Source organism: Silurus aristotelis (genome assembly GCF_946808225.1).
Source record: "Silurus aristotelis genome assembly, chromosome: 13".
In the NCBI taxonomy this organism is placed as follows: domain Eukaryota; kingdom Metazoa; phylum Chordata; class Actinopteri; order Siluriformes; family Siluridae; genus Silurus; species Silurus aristotelis.
The window spans coordinates 27562269-27577669 of record NC_139586.1 but is presented as its reverse complement, the minus strand read 5'-3'; the positions used below and the strand labels follow the sequence as shown (position 1 = coordinate 27577669).

The 15401-nt window shown below is 38.9% G+C and overlaps 1 protein-coding gene across 2 annotated transcripts in view; it reads right to left on the bottom strand.

Annotated features, from left to right (window-relative positions):
• frem1b (Fras1 related extracellular matrix 1b) overlaps positions 1-14727 on the bottom strand; it is a 37173-nt gene extending 22446 nt beyond the window's left edge. Inside the window, exons 1-17 of one of the 2 annotated variants that reach the window (XM_083558966.1) lie at positions 14338-14727; positions 13528-13781; positions 12408-12502; positions 11951-12240; positions 11395-11594; positions 10404-10727; positions 10086-10194; positions 9520-9651; positions 6787-7131; positions 6362-6504; positions 6025-6221; positions 3920-4010; positions 3134-3301; positions 2571-2779; positions 2300-2393; positions 1906-2158; positions 887-1078 (exon numbers count right to left, since the gene is read on the bottom strand). In XM_083558966.1, the coding sequence (XP_083415092.1) occupies positions 887-1078; positions 1906-2158; positions 2300-2393; positions 2571-2779; positions 3134-3301; positions 3920-4010; positions 6025-6221; positions 6362-6504; positions 6787-7131; positions 9520-9651; positions 10086-10194; positions 10404-10727; positions 11395-11594; positions 11951-12240; positions 12408-12502; positions 13528-13761 (3076 nt within the window). In that variant the 5' untranslated portion in view covers positions 13762-13781; positions 14338-14727. The remainder of the gene's footprint in view (positions 1-886; positions 1079-1905; positions 2159-2299; positions 2394-2570; positions 2780-3133; positions 3302-3919; positions 4011-6024; positions 6222-6361; positions 6505-6786; positions 7132-9519; positions 9652-10085; positions 10195-10403; positions 10728-11394; positions 11595-11950; positions 12241-12407; positions 12503-13527; positions 13782-14337) is intronic. The other variant, XM_083558965.1, reaches the window with a different exon arrangement.
• Between the last annotated feature and the right edge of the window lie 674 nt (positions 14728-15401).

Here is a 15401-nt window from a genome sequence, read left to right as displayed (position 1 = left end):
GGGCCAGCAAAGCCTTTTCTGCTGGTCTAAACACTATCAGAAGCACTGACCTACATTCACAAACTAAATTTTCATATTTGTTCCATAAAATCGCATTAATTTATTCTCAAATGTTTATTCGCTTCATTTCGTAGCCTTTCTCTTGGCTGCACTGCTTCTAGTACGTGTATGTGGATGTTAGATTGTTTTTGTCCAATCAGATTTCATCCTCTATGTGCTGCCATGTCAATCTGATTTGCCCAGAGCCTTCACAATCAGTACTGCTGGCCATTTTTTACAAAAGAGAATATTATGAATGAGTCTGTTTCTTTAACCAATCAGATTTCAAATTCACCTCACAGGGCAGCTCGCTGGCCCAGAATAGTGTCAGCATTTTTCCGTCCTCTGATTGGTTGGTCAGAGGGAAAATGTTGCAGCCAAGTTTGACTGACAAAACACATGTGTAGCTGTGCACACATTAATACATCTGAGTTAGACTTTGTGCCTATGGAGGAAGATAATTTTTTTTTATTTTAGACATTTATAAAAATAAATTTTCCAGAAAAGCTAGACATCAGGAGGAGAGTTTGGCAAAACCTAAAGCTAGCTAGCTTGTCTCAGTCCGGGAAAGGGTTTGTTCTCCACTTTCAGACCAGTAAATACGAGCGGTACTATGAATATTATTGAGTCTGCATCTTTGGTGAGTAGGTTGTATTTTATTAACATTTTTTATGTTTTTGTCATGTTATTAGACAAATATTGATTCTGAACTGCTCCAGATGATGTAAGTGCACAGTTGTGGTTGTAGTGTAGAGGTTCGGAGTCTTAACTGGGTTTCTTGCTTTAGTAAAATGGTTTCACCCTGTATTTTGCCGAAATTCTAGCACAGCTTTCTGTAGATTTTTACCTATAGTTATGGATGGTGCCTGGTTGTTGACAGGAATCACGGTGACATTAAGGTCATAGACGGGAAGTGTGCCATGTAAAGGAACAGGTGGTGGGACTGCGTCTTCCTGGCAGCAACCGTCAGTCCCGGCCTCTCCATCAGAAACTATAAGAGTAACAGTGTCTGATATGGGATCTGGACCAATTTCGCCTCCTAGACATAAAAACAAGAACAAAGAATTTGGACCCTTTTAGTCTATTAGGTGCATTAGTTCTGTGAGGAAGTGTTACAGCTGACTTGACTTTATCCAAATGATCTCCATGCAAGGTCAAGTTGTCTTCTCTTGGTAAGTTATACTACAACCCAAATTCCAAAAAAGTTGAGACACTGTGCAAAATGTAAATAAAATCAATGATTTGCAAAATCCATATTCTATTTACAATAAAACAAGAACATATGCGATGTTTAAACGGAGAATATCTATACTATTTCAAGGTAAAAAAATAAAAATAAAGGTGATTTTGAATTTGATGGCTGCAACTCTGAGCTTTAGTGTGGAGCAGTGAAAAATGGATGGCGGCGTTTCTGGATCATGTTCACGCATGCCTTCTTCTTTGCATGATAAGAGATTTAGCCTGCATTTATAGAAAACATGGCAAACTGTGTTCACAGACAATGATTTCTGGAGGTGTTAATTCTGAAATTGTTCCACAATTTGTAGATCACAGCCTTTCACAGATTGGTGAAGCTCTGCCCATCTTTACTTTAGAGAGACTCTACCTTTCTAAGATGCACTATTTACACCCAATCATATTACTGACCTGTTGCCAATTAACCTTGTTAGCTGCAAAATGTTTTTCCCACTGTTTAATTTTAATCAAAATTACTTTTTACAAACTTTTGCCCTGTTAAAACTATAAGACCATCGAATTGATTAAATTACCTCATTTATTCCTTAAAATTATACATTTCCTTAGTTTAAATATATTATGTTTTTTTTTCATTGAAATCGGGGTTGTATATTTCATCGATCATTTCACCTGTGTGCAGGTAAAAGATGAGTCCATTGAGCACATCGAGCTGAGTGAACTTGTCCACGACGACTCCATTCCTTTGCAGGACCCCACGGGCCGGAGTCCGAGCCAGCATGTAGGTAAGTCGGGTATCGTCGCTGTCTGCATCTGTAGCAAATAAGTACTCGGACGTAATCTGTGCTCGACTGCCTTCCATGCAGGAGAGCTCATCTCTCAGGCCTAATCTCAGCTGTGGGGGCTCATCGTTCACAGGGAGGATCTAAATATGGGAACAACCTATTTTTTCAATCTTACCCGATTTAAAACATAATTTATTCAGGGTTTTTCTTTTGCAGCAATTGTTTGATTTTTCCTTGGATTTTATTCAGGACTGTTTTATACTAACTGATTTGTCACTCACCTGGACTAGAAGTTCACTCTGAGCTGAATTGATCCCATCTGTAATCATAAGACCTATGCTGTCGCTTGTGGTTTCAGAGTCGTCATGGATATACCTACACCAAAAAAGACATTCAGGGTTGGTGGAACGTTCCGAATGTTTGAGTAATATTTATGCAGGATTATGCTTTTCCCAAGAGCAAAGGGCTCAAACATGAGAGTCGCATACAGAAACTGCAGATACACATGCATCTTGACATAAAAAGTCTGCTCTCTCCTTACAACTATCCTACCTGACTCTCAGTGCTTTTAGGTCCTGTAGGTAGAAGCCTTCCCCTTCTAATAGCATCACACCTTGCAGCTCCAGTCTGCCACATCGGGGCTGTGTTTGCACCTGCACCCTGAGCTTCTCCTTTGGGCTGTCGGCATCACGCACCAACAGGTGCTCCTCCATCAGGAAACTACTTCCTCCTTCTTCCACCCTCAGAAGGTTAGTGAACATCTGCATATTACCATCATGAATTGTCATGTTAGTCATGTGTCACTTGCGAAATTCTTAACTTTAAATCATTGGGTTTTTTCGCCAGCAGTGAAAAAACAGCGAATGGTGGGTTCAAACAATGGTCTTCAATAAGTGAACATCGTAGTTGGTACATAGTGCGCATAGTGGAGGTAGCTTAGTGATTAAGGCATTTGGATCCAAAGGTCATGAGTTCAAATTCCAGCCACACCAAGCTGTCGCTCTTGGGCCCCTGAGCAAGGCCCTTAACCCCATAACTGCTCAGTCTCATAATTGAATAAGGACATCTGCCAAATGCAGTAAATGTAAGAGTTTATATTCAGGCAACCACATTACCTCTGGAACCTGATTGTCCACAGGCATGACTGTGATGTTGAAGATAAGTCCAGTGAGCACGCCGCCCTGCTGGTCATTTACAGAGAAGACAAACTGCACGAAGAGTGGCTCGGGACCAATATCCTCTATAGGCGGCATGTAGGCTATTTTATGGTGCGTCACTGCGTGCTAAAGGAAACAGCATCAAAAACAAAGTGATATTTTTGTCAGGGAGCAACAGACTCTGTAGAGGAGGCCCTACTCTGGGCTTTGTTTCAGAATAAGTGTTTCATAATAAGCATGTATATTAAATAAGTACTTAAAGTACAGTATATATGAAGTGGTATCAAAAAGTTTCAAGTCTGTTTACAAGTATGTACTTTATTTATCTACGTTTCCACACTATAACCTTTAAAAAAAGTCCAGCAATACCGCTCCGACCTTTGAGCTGGATCTTCATCCTTGGAAAGGGGGCGAAGTCCGCAGGAGCCAAATCTGGCGAGTAGGGTGGATGCGGAAGTGAGATCATGTTTTCGGTGAGAAAGCTTAGTGACAGGGTACGCACGTGTTCAGAATAGCAGGACGATGTCTTTTGGCACACTGACTTATAAAAGTCAGTGCCGCCTGTGACTGTGCGTGCAGCCTTGTGCTGCCATCTGTTGGCGTGTTACAAAAGTAGTCTTAAAACTTTTTGTTACCACCTCGTATCACCTCGTGCAGTATATAGAACAGCATAATGTATAGAAGATTTGTGTAACATACTGGGGACTTGTGTACAAATGAGAATTAGCATATAAAGCATAAAACCTGAGTAAATGACTTAAGCACTGGAATCATGGCGTCTTTTTTCATGGATTTTGTCGTTTCTGTGTAGAAGATTCTACCGGCATCTGGTAGCCTTGGAGGGGAAAAAAGGACATTGGATTTAGCCAAAAGATATATTTTTTTTATATAAATTCTTGCTTTGTCTAAGCATTTTTTATCGGTTATGTCGACTTTTTTTATGTCGCCGAACCCTGATATCTCGAGCACAAGGGGGGAAAATAGTGCCATTTATCTCGGTGCAGCCGCAGAAGAACTTGCGAAAGTGGCGGAAAAATCAAACCTTACAGCTGCTACAGGTGTTGTATTGTATACTGGTGAATCTCTGCTGTTAGTTAGTGCACATATGCCTTTTGTTGTTAAATGTTATGCGATGAACGGGAGGCGAAAGTAGAAGCGCGGCGCTGAACAGCACACGGGAGAACGTGGGATGAGCAGCAAAAGCATAGAATGAACAGCAGCAGGATCGGGGGGTGAATCCGCGATGCGCTTTGGGAAGAAAAGAGCAGCCGGTGAGAGAGTGTCGGTGGGAAGACACGTACCGGGATACGCATGAGCGATAACAACGACCGCCGTGAACCAACATATACCAACAATAACGGACGGTGAGAGTGTGGAAGTTTAAATAGGAGCTGGTGATGATGCTAAACGAGCACCATATGTGCGCGATTAAAGCCGGGAGCTTCAGAGAAATCGGCCGAGAAAACACCTGACACGCTGAAGGGGGCTGAAGGGGGCGTGGCAGGTGGATTCCTGACAGATAAACATGTACTGTATGTATTTTTATAGCATGCCTTCATCAAACAAATCGCGGCAACGCCTTTGTGTAAAAAAAACCTCCAAAAACACGTGCATGCACATTCTCATTTATTAACGCACATCATGTACATAAAGACATTTCAAGCACGTTAATATACTGCCGCCATATTGATTTTCGTTTATCTCGATCATCGCTTATCTCGATGCTTTTTGGTGACCCCCTAGGACATCGACATAACCGGGTTCCACTGTATATATAAAAAATCCCATTTATAATGTAAGTCTAAGGGCAGTTTTCTGTAGTAGTTACTTTATAATCCATGGTTCCATTTGGTGTCAATTATTAATGAAATTCATTACTAAAATCCTTCCTGGGCATAGTTAATGGATATTATTTAGCAAAATAGCATTTTTTCAAGTTTATATAGCCATATTACTCCAGTGTCCCACTTCATGAAGCTCTAGGACCCTCAAAGAGATAATGATGACCCTGTGAGGATCCAAAGCCATCTAGAGACGTACCAGCTCCAGTTGTATCCCATTTAATTAATATTTTGGACATTAGACTTTGAGAATAAACAACCTCTTAATTAATACTCAAAATAACATTCTATATATGCTGTTTCTCCATCATTGAACATTTAAAGGCTTGGGCACGGAGGAGTTGGTGTTGGATCTATAATTTCTATAATGTTTAGGAGCACCTGGTTCCACATCTCCAACTTAAACTGTAGAAAGGACAACTGTAGAAATCACACACTCTGGTGCTCATGATATTTTTCACTCTCCTGTGTTAGTAATGTTTTAATGATTTATTATCACACTGATGCATATAGGTTCCACTTTTGAGTCTGGGTCCTCTTAATGTTTCTTCCTCATACCATCTAAGTTTTTTTTTTCCTTGAATCAGTTGCCCCAGGCTTCATTATCCGGGGAAAAATACACATCAATTTACATATAAGTGAACTTTCTTTTATAATTATTACATACTGAAAAGCTGCTGTTGAGACAAAATCCATGTTAAAAGCACACGTGAACTACGTACATACTGTATGTCTCCCCAAGGGCTATCACTTGGGAAGATACCTGAATTCACAGAATAAAGTCCACTTGGCACCCCATTCTATCATGATTTAAAGAAGACTCTGGCACCCAGGTTTTGGGAAAAAAATCCCCCTGGCTATCTGAACAGCTCAGCAGCTGGTGCTTCTTTTAAAGGATGCTCTTTAAATAGCATTCATTTTTTATTGCTAAAGTGCAGAAATGGGGTTTTAACTTAATAGCATTCTTAGAACATTAGGATATTTGTAATGGATACCTCTTGCACTTACTGAGGTTTGGTAGGGCTGAAACAGGATTGCGTGATGAAGTACATCAGGTCAGTTTCTGGGTGCTCGGGGGCTTGGAAGTGAAGGTGGTTTTGTGTAATATAAACAAGCTCGGTCTCTTTGACTGTGATGGAACGGATTGTACCGGAGACCTCCACTGGCAGCTGGTCTTTCACAGGGAACACGTGGACCACCACTGTCTGTGCGTGAAGCATAGTACAGAGTTAAACACAATCCACCTGAATCTAATCTAAGTTTTTTAACTGTAAGTTAATCCTAAACGTATTGACTCGCATGTGTATTGTTATTTAATATATCATTTGCAATAGCATTTCCTTACATGTCTGTCAGATAGATTTGGGGGTTCATGGATGTCAGAGAGGATGAAATCAAAAGAGTCCTCAAAGATCTCCTCTCCTGTGTGTTTGTAGTAGATCAGGCCCTGTAATATGTCCCTCTGCATAAACGCCTTCACCGGAACACCTGTTAAACACCACTGCTGAATCAAAAACTGATCTTTACTGGTCATTTTAGTTGCATCTACAGACAATGCTAATTGAGGGATGCGGAAGCTCAGAGGTTAAGATTGATTGGAAGTTCATGGGTTCACATCTGGTGGGGACTTAAGCAAGGCACATAACCCTCAATTGCTTACATTTACTGCATCTGGCAGAAGCCCTTATCCAGAGTGACTTACATTTATCTCATGTATACAACTGAGCAGCTATGGGGTTAATATACCGAAATACCGAAAGCTTTACATACCTGGTTCATGTGCGGAGTTTTTCCTGACTATGTTTCCTGCACTGGGGAAGGTAACCAGCTGGTAGTGAATATAGTCATCACTGGAATCCAAATCTGAAGCCATAAGCATATACTCCTCCACCTGCACCGAACCCCCCTCCTGCACCTCAAATGCTACGTTGTTGATTAGAAAAGGAGGAGTGTCGTCTTTGGGAAGGATGTTGATGGGGAACTTGTGTCGAATGCTGTGTCGCCCGTCTGTGATTCGGAAGACGATGTAGTCCCTCGTGGTGTCGCTATCAGAATGATGATAACCCACCACACCCTCGCGCAGGTCCTTCACCCTGAACATGAATCCCTTTCCACCTGGACAACAATGAAAGAAGTGAATTTGTGTAGCAAGACAATCAATCGCTAATAACCGGTCCCCTCCAATCCTTTTATTTTTCTGTTCACTGTGAAATTGACCCAAAAAGCCATATTCAAGGCATGTCCTCTAGCTCTGCAGTAGTGTTGCCAGAAAGAGCGCAGGGTAAGACCAGTCTAAGCAATGTCTGAGCCAGGAATGTTCTAGCAGAAAACCTAATTAGCAAATGTAGTACATTCATTGTGTCTAAAGTTGATTGCAGGCATTGGGCCCAGAAAACAACATGTTCTGTGTAAACCCTTGTGTTTAGAGGGCAGTGTGTGATGCAAATAAAGCATTGCACATTATATCAAGCCAAATCAAGAGTCAAGCCAAGAGGCTTTTATTGTCATGGGTTTATATATAGGTACGTGTGCAAAAACAGCATGTAAACAAATACAGTTATAATATAAAATGGGTCGTGCTGAAGACATGCATGTGTATTATATAACTGGACTAGGAATCTGTTTTCACAAGACTGTAAGCTTGAAACCTTTCAATCCCAGAGCCATATACGGTTGGAAATCCAAAAGAGATGAATTGCCTATTGACTCTTGCTAGTCTTATGCATGTTTAGGTAACCTAGCATACACTGTAGAAGGTAATTAGCACTCATCTAAACCTTGACTGTCTCTGGGTTTTATTTCAGAGTTTCAAGTACTTCATAATAAGTCTCTAAATAGAATAAGTAGATATAGTACAATATATATATTTATATATATATATATATATATATATATATATATATATATATATATATATATATATATATATATATAAATTAAGTAATTCATAAGCAGGCACATGAAACATACAAAATATATAAATGGGCTATGACCCTGTTCCCATGAGACTGTACTCTAAATTTAATCCCAGAGTCATTTATGGTTGGAAGTCTAACGCGATTTAATTGACTATTGACTAGCTGGTCTTGTGCACGTATATGTAACTTAATGTACATTATAAAATGGCTAATAAAAACAAAGCTAGCCAAGATCATTAAAAAAAATAAAATAACCAAAGCGGGATAATATAATTGAAAAACAAAAACAAACCCAAGCTGGATAAGATAATAAAAAAACCCACAAAACTAGGTAAGATAAAAAACAAACTAAAAGCTAGTTATGATAATAATAATATTATTATTAATAATAATAATAATAATAATAATAATAATAATAATAATAATAAAGCTATCTAAGATAATAAAACCCCCAAACCCAAAGCTAGCTAAGATAATAATAATAGAAATAATAATAATAAAAAAAACATAGCTAGCTAAGGTCATAAAAAAAACTAAGTTAGCTAAGATAAAAATAAATAAATAGATAATAATAAACAAAACCTGACCAAGATGATAAAAAACAAAACAAAACCCAAAGCTTGCTAAAATAAAAAGTAAAAAATGAAAAAATAAAAACAAAGCGAGCTTAGACAATAATAATAATAATAATAATAATAATAATAATAATAATAATAATAATAATAATAATATATAAATAACTAACTAACCTTTAAATACCTAAGAATTGTTATATAAAAGCTAGCTATGGTAATTAATAAAACAAAGCTAGCTAAGATTATAAAAAAACCCAAAACTGGCTTAGATAATAAAAAAAATAAAATAAAAAAAACAAAGCTAGCTACGATAATTAAAACCACTAGAAAAAACAAAGTGAGATAAGATAATAACTATTACAAAAGTCCTAAAGCTAGTTTAGATAATAATAATAATAAAAACTAGCTAAGATAATCAAGCCACCCGTTACCTTGTGCAGTACAGTACATCTGGCCCGTGTGCACAGTGGCTTGAAATGACATTAGCTTTTACAATCTGTTTCAAGGCGCTGTGCAAAAAACAAGCGTCTCCTCACCACCCGCTGGAGTGGAAGGAAAGACGCTGGGACTCTGAAGATGTGTTTGTGCAGAGAGCCACTGGCAATGTGTCACCCATTCATTTTACACCTGATTAGCGACCACATGCTGGCCACCTCACACGTGTTTTCTGAGCCTAGCATAATGAACATGCAGCTGATCTCTGAGCCAAGAACATGTTCTTTATGTAGATACAGTACAATGGTCTGGTCTACCACTAGAAACTTGAAATATGGAAGTCATTTAAAAGTTATATAACCATCGTCACATCCAGGGCCAATCAAATCCTACAAATAAGGACGGAAAGCACATTGAAGTCCACATATGGATTAATGCTTTTCTATTAAGTGGTTTTCCTGAACAGGAAGCGTCTGTTCGCACATGGCAGGGAGCGGAGAAGGTTCGCTGGTGCTGATTTATCATAGTTTTACAGGTCTTATGTTTTCTGATGTGAATGTAATATATTATTTCACCTCGAACACTGAGTCGTCCATGCAGAGGCCCATCCACAGCCACCAGAACGACGCTGTCTATGTTGTCATTGTCGACAATCTGCAGGTTCTCCCATGTGATTGGTCTGGACTGACCTTCCAGGAGATCCAGCCCTATATTTGAAAAAAAAAAAAAATACAGCATTAATTTTTGACATTTCACAAAATATTGATAATATAATATCTATCTATCTATCTATCTATCTATCTATCTATCTATCTATCTATCTATCTATCTATCTATCTATCTATCTATCTATCTATCTATCTATCTATCTATCTATCTATCTATCTATCTATCTATCTATCTATCTATCTATCTATCTGTTTTAGATGAACTAATTTAGAATCAACACTTTTTTTTGCATAATTCCATAATGAGGTGTAGTGCATTGGATCATTCAAACTATATTAGCGACATTTTCAGCATTTTTGCAGTTTCAAACAAACAAATAAATAAATATGACATAATATCTAATGTTAATGAGTGAACTGATTTAAGATCTCGTTAGCTTTAAGCCCACCGGACTGAACATATTGTTAAATACCCAGATTCCATGAGACTCGAGGAGCGTTTGTTTCCGCTGTGCGAATTGAGATATGCAGCATAATAGGAGGACTAGATGCGAAGAAGCCATCAATAGCCTGAAAATCAACCTAAGAAAAAGGAAAACATGTGGAAATAAATGACTAGTATTTAGTAATACTGTTTATTTTTGCAATAAAACATCCTAAAAGAATTAATAAAAAATATATTTATTCATATTTGACTAGAGTATTGACGCTTTTGTGATTTGAGTGAATGTAATCTTTGAAATATATAAATCATCTGATTGAACAGCGAAATAAACCAAAATTCCACTCACCTCAATGGTCTTTCTGCTGGTGTGGCTGCTGTTTGGGGGCTGAAACGCAATCTTCATCTCATTCAAGTCTTGCCAAGAGAAGGAGAACACAGGCTTGGTGTGATCATCCAGATGTGTGATGTAGCCCTCTGCTGCAGGCTTGGTCACGTTAAACACCAGCTGAGCCTGAGGGGTCTCATCGTCTTTGGCATCTAGAGCAGCTGTGGTCATAGGGGTCAGGATGAACTGATCTACTTCTAGGATGAACATGGACATGAAAGCAGCGTTAGGAGGCTGGTTCTGCATGGCTCCATGGATCAGGACTGGAAGCCAAACACTTTCTGCCTGAGGAAAAATAAAATAGGATGGAGTGGGTTATTGATGAACAAAAGCCATAACATGGTTGTACGTGTATTGAGTTTCCATTGGTAAATTTCGCAGCAAAAGTGTGCATTGAATCCGAGTTGGCATTTGTATCAAAATGTTTTATCATATTTGCATCAGTAAAAAAGAGGATTTATTTATATATATTAGGAGATGCATTATACTTTTAATATTTCGAAAGTAACAAATCATTTGTGAGCAATATTTTAGACGTAGATCGATTTCTCAAATGTTCACCGCTGCTGCTATGTGAACATGACGTATCACAACACATAGAATACAGATTAACATGGCAGAGGTAGAGCTGTATCTTCCTGGAGACAGAACAGGAAAAGAACGTCTGTTTTTTTTTTTTATCTTTTGTTTTTCACTACAAAGGCGTGTGTCTGAAAGGACCATGAGTTCGAAGTCAGAAGGCACATATGTAAATTGATGATTTACCATCTGTACCATATTGAATTGTACAGTATCATATTTTCCATTTTGTTGAATCTAATAGAAGTCGGGTTGCATCGCATCGGTAGCTGCATCGTATCGCTGGCTATGCATTCGAGATCAAATCGGCTCAGTTATACAGATGTACATCATTAATGGTACATTTTTGATGAGACTGTATGCTTGTTCTTACCTTCAAGAGGGCACGAGTGTTTTGATCTCTGAGTTCCACTCGGATCGGCACATAGTCAATTTCAGGTGAAGGAGGACTGAGATGTTGGTATTTTAAGCCTGAAGAGAGGAACTCATTGCAGCTGGTCTTCAGGAAACGTACCTCTCTGGTGTTATGAACACATGCTTTATTTCCAGGGCAAGAAATAGCTGTTTGTCGACCTTTATTATAAGAGAAAAAAGATTCCCATGTGAATTTGAATGCACTCTTTTCTATTTGGATTTTGTACAGTAGGTATGGAGCAATGCCTAAAGCAGACACTTCCTGTACAGGAAAAGCACTCAGAAATGGAAGCATTTAACCACATGTGAATTTTGACAGTTAACTTTTGTTGGCATTTTTGAAGCGGTTAATCGGACGATATACCTTCATAAATACCCCCCCCCCACCCCCCCCCATAGATTTCTTATAACAAGAGGTTTGAAACTAGCTCGCACCAATTCCGAACAATTTCCGACGCCAACTCGTAGCATCAAAATTTCCTGCACTACCCTGTATTATTGGAATATGTTTCTACCTTTTCTCAGTCCAGGGATCACCTCAGATGCTTGATCTCTCTGCACCAGATCCTCTTTAATGATCTGACCCAACATAGGGATGCTAATCTCAGAATTGAGAAGACGGACGGTACAGATCACGTCAGGCTCGGATCTGAAGGTCAACACGCTGCTGTCGATGGCGTTAGAGAGGCCGTAAAACTCGGGAACCACTAGAGGAACTTTCCCGAACTCTACCAGACTCTGCTGAGTTCCCAGGACCTGAACCTTCAAGAGGAATGTCTCAGTGAATGTCTCTGAATGCGTGAATCTGGAAAAAAAAATGTATCTGTGGGTTTATGTACATTTCTCAACCAGAAAAAAATAGTAGAGTAGAAGTTGAGTAGAAATTCACATAGAACAACATGAAATGAAGGACTATACAGTGTTTGTCTGAAACAATATACAACGATGAATGCAAATTCCTACTGTATGTACCTATAGACTCTCAGCATGACAGTGTCCTCTTCCAATAATGGGCTTCCATTATGGACATATTTCACCTCATCAGGGTGAAAATGGCAGTCAAATACCTAAGACATAAAACAAGGCTATTAGAAAATGACATTCCTCATGAATAAAGCAAAGACAGAGTCATTTTTATTAAGTCTTTATTGGGGTACTCATGAGCTCTAGGATCCCTGGTTTTGCAGTTCAGGCCGACTTAAGTAAGGCTACATCTACACTTATCTGGATACATTTGAAAATGGCATTTTTGTCAAAATAACGTTTTAAATCTTTTCCCGAAAGTTGCTCATCCACGATATCATCGTCTGAAAATGCTCACGTCCCTGTACTGCGCATGAGCAAAACGTAAGACGATTCAAACCGCTTCATTTCCACCTGCCGTTCATTAACTTTCTGGATCTTCAAAACCTTGTTTCGATTTCAAACATTAGACCTATAGTGTTGTAGTGGATTTAGATTGAGATTTTTTAGATTTTACTTTTTACTCAACCTCATTTTGCAAAATCAGTCAGTCCTTTTTATTTCGTGGGTATTTTTAATAGAAATCAATCAGTGTTTGACTCATTAATATCATTCTATTAATAGATTTGTGTGCTGTGAGTTACATTAGTAACAAGTTCCTTCACACAAACTGGGTTGATTAAGGAAGAGTCTGGTGACAAAAATCATAATAGGAACATTATAGCAATAATAAATCATTTTTCTTTTTCAATTTTGGATACTTAAGTACATTTGAAAGCAAATACTTTTGCACTTTGACTCAAGTGAAAGTTAAAATTGACACTTTTACTTTTACTGGGGTCACATTTTAGTGTATCTCTACTTTAACTCAAATACTTGGTTTGAGTGAAAACTATTTAAGGGAGTCTTGAAGCTCATATGGTATTCAGTGTAATGTCATTCATTTTACACTGAAAAATAAAAGAGAAGGTCTGCTAATGCGGTTGTGTCCTATATGGTGCTTATGGACCTCTCTAAACTTATCATCTAAAAACCTGAGACAAGGTGTGTTTGATCATTCTGTAAATAGAATCTGCTGCAAATCCATACAAGCTCCCTGATAGCATATTGGAAGAAATGAACTGTGTACCTGTGGAGTAAGTTTTCCCACCCTCTGAGTCACAGGCTCATTGAGGACCACCTCCACTTTGCAGGCCTCAGAGGTCTCGTCAGTGTTAAACTGGAGTTCTTCTGTGGTCACAGGAACACTCTGGCCTCGGATCACCCTCAGGCCAGAGTTCAACCTCAACACGCTTTGTGCCTGGGTCAGCAGCGGGATATGGCTCAAGGCAACCAGTGACCATACAAGGACCACCACCCCCATCTGTTTGGTTTGTTCAGCTGCTTTTGTGTACACAAGAAGTGTGATTCTTTAGACTTTATAGAATGTCAAGAAGGGCTAATTTCTGTAACCTAGAGAAAATATCTCTACAGTCTTGCAGCACCAGAAGAACAACCATTTAAACCTGTGGAAATGGAGTCATGCTGAAGATCAGAGTAACACCTGATCTCCGGATATAAGTCGTGAGAGAGCCTCTGTTATTTTAACAATAAAATAAAGGAGAACTAACAGGAACATGCAAATGTATTGATACTTTGTTGAACAACATTTTCAACCTTCAATCTATTTGTGATATATTATAGAATACCATTCTATACTATAGAATAGGGTATAAAACCAATTGTGATCATTGCACCACATAATGTTACTCCAGATACCTTTGAAACATATTTAGAGAAATCAGAGCGCTGCTGTTACTTGAGGACACAATAAAAAACATCCCCCACAGACACTGATCTGTTAAATTGCTCTTTAGAAAATGACTCATTAAAACCATTCTCAGTTTTATAGTTTAGCTCTCAGTGCTTGCTGTCTCCTATCAAGGAGCATTGTACATACCTGCTTCAGCCGACTTTCCTCTTCAGGCCTTCTGTGCTGTGTGTTTGTAGAATCTTAGTCTGCTCAGTGGTCTTCAAAGTGTGCAGGGGGTCTGAGGACATCCAGCCCCCTGTTTCACAGATCCTTTGTGAAAATAAACAGAACCCAAGAATGATAAGAAGAAAAGAAGGTCAGAAGAAAAGAAGGTCAGTGCATCTGTCCCACTTGCCAAGGCTTTAAATAAAGAAGTCCTACAATGTAGACAGTGAACGAAGGAGAAATGTAAAATGGAGAGAGAGAGAGAGAGAGAGAGAGAGAGAGAGAGAGAGAGAGAGAGAGAGAGAGAGAGAGAGAGAGAGAGAAAGAAAGAGAGAGAGAAAAGGAGAGAGGGGAGGGAAAATTAGACCTCCGAACACAGGAAATGTGCAGAGCAGTTCCAAGAGTTTTTACTCCTCTAACACTGCCTTTGACTCACAAACCCAGATGTTCTTATTCCCTGAAGAAGGCATGCCTCAGACCTCACTGTTCCCTCAAATAGACGAAAGGAGGAAACATGGAAAGAAAAAGAAGGAGCAAAAGATTGAAAAAGGGGGAAGACGGAGAAAAAACAAAGGTATAAACTAAGTTTGAAAGGCAGTGATGATCCCTGAGCTCTGAGGACTTTGATGTTTTATGGCAGTCAGGCCTTCCTGGGGGGAAATGAACAAAAAGGAGTGTAACAAAGGTCTATGACACACACACACACACACACACACACACACACACACACACACACACACACACACACACACACACACACACACACACACACACACACACACATTTTATCTCCAATAGCACATACACACTTAACCAGTAGTGATGGGAAGATTGGTTCTTCCTTATGCCATCTTAGAGAGATTTTCCTCGCCACAGTCGCCATTGACTCGCTTAGAGAGAAACTTACAATTATAAGGAACAAACTTAAAGCCACTTAATGTATACATTCTCTTATACAACTCATTAACTTTATCAAAGAGGCTTTGAGACAATGGCATTTACTTACATTCACACTTATGCCATTTTACAGATGTTCTCATACAGAC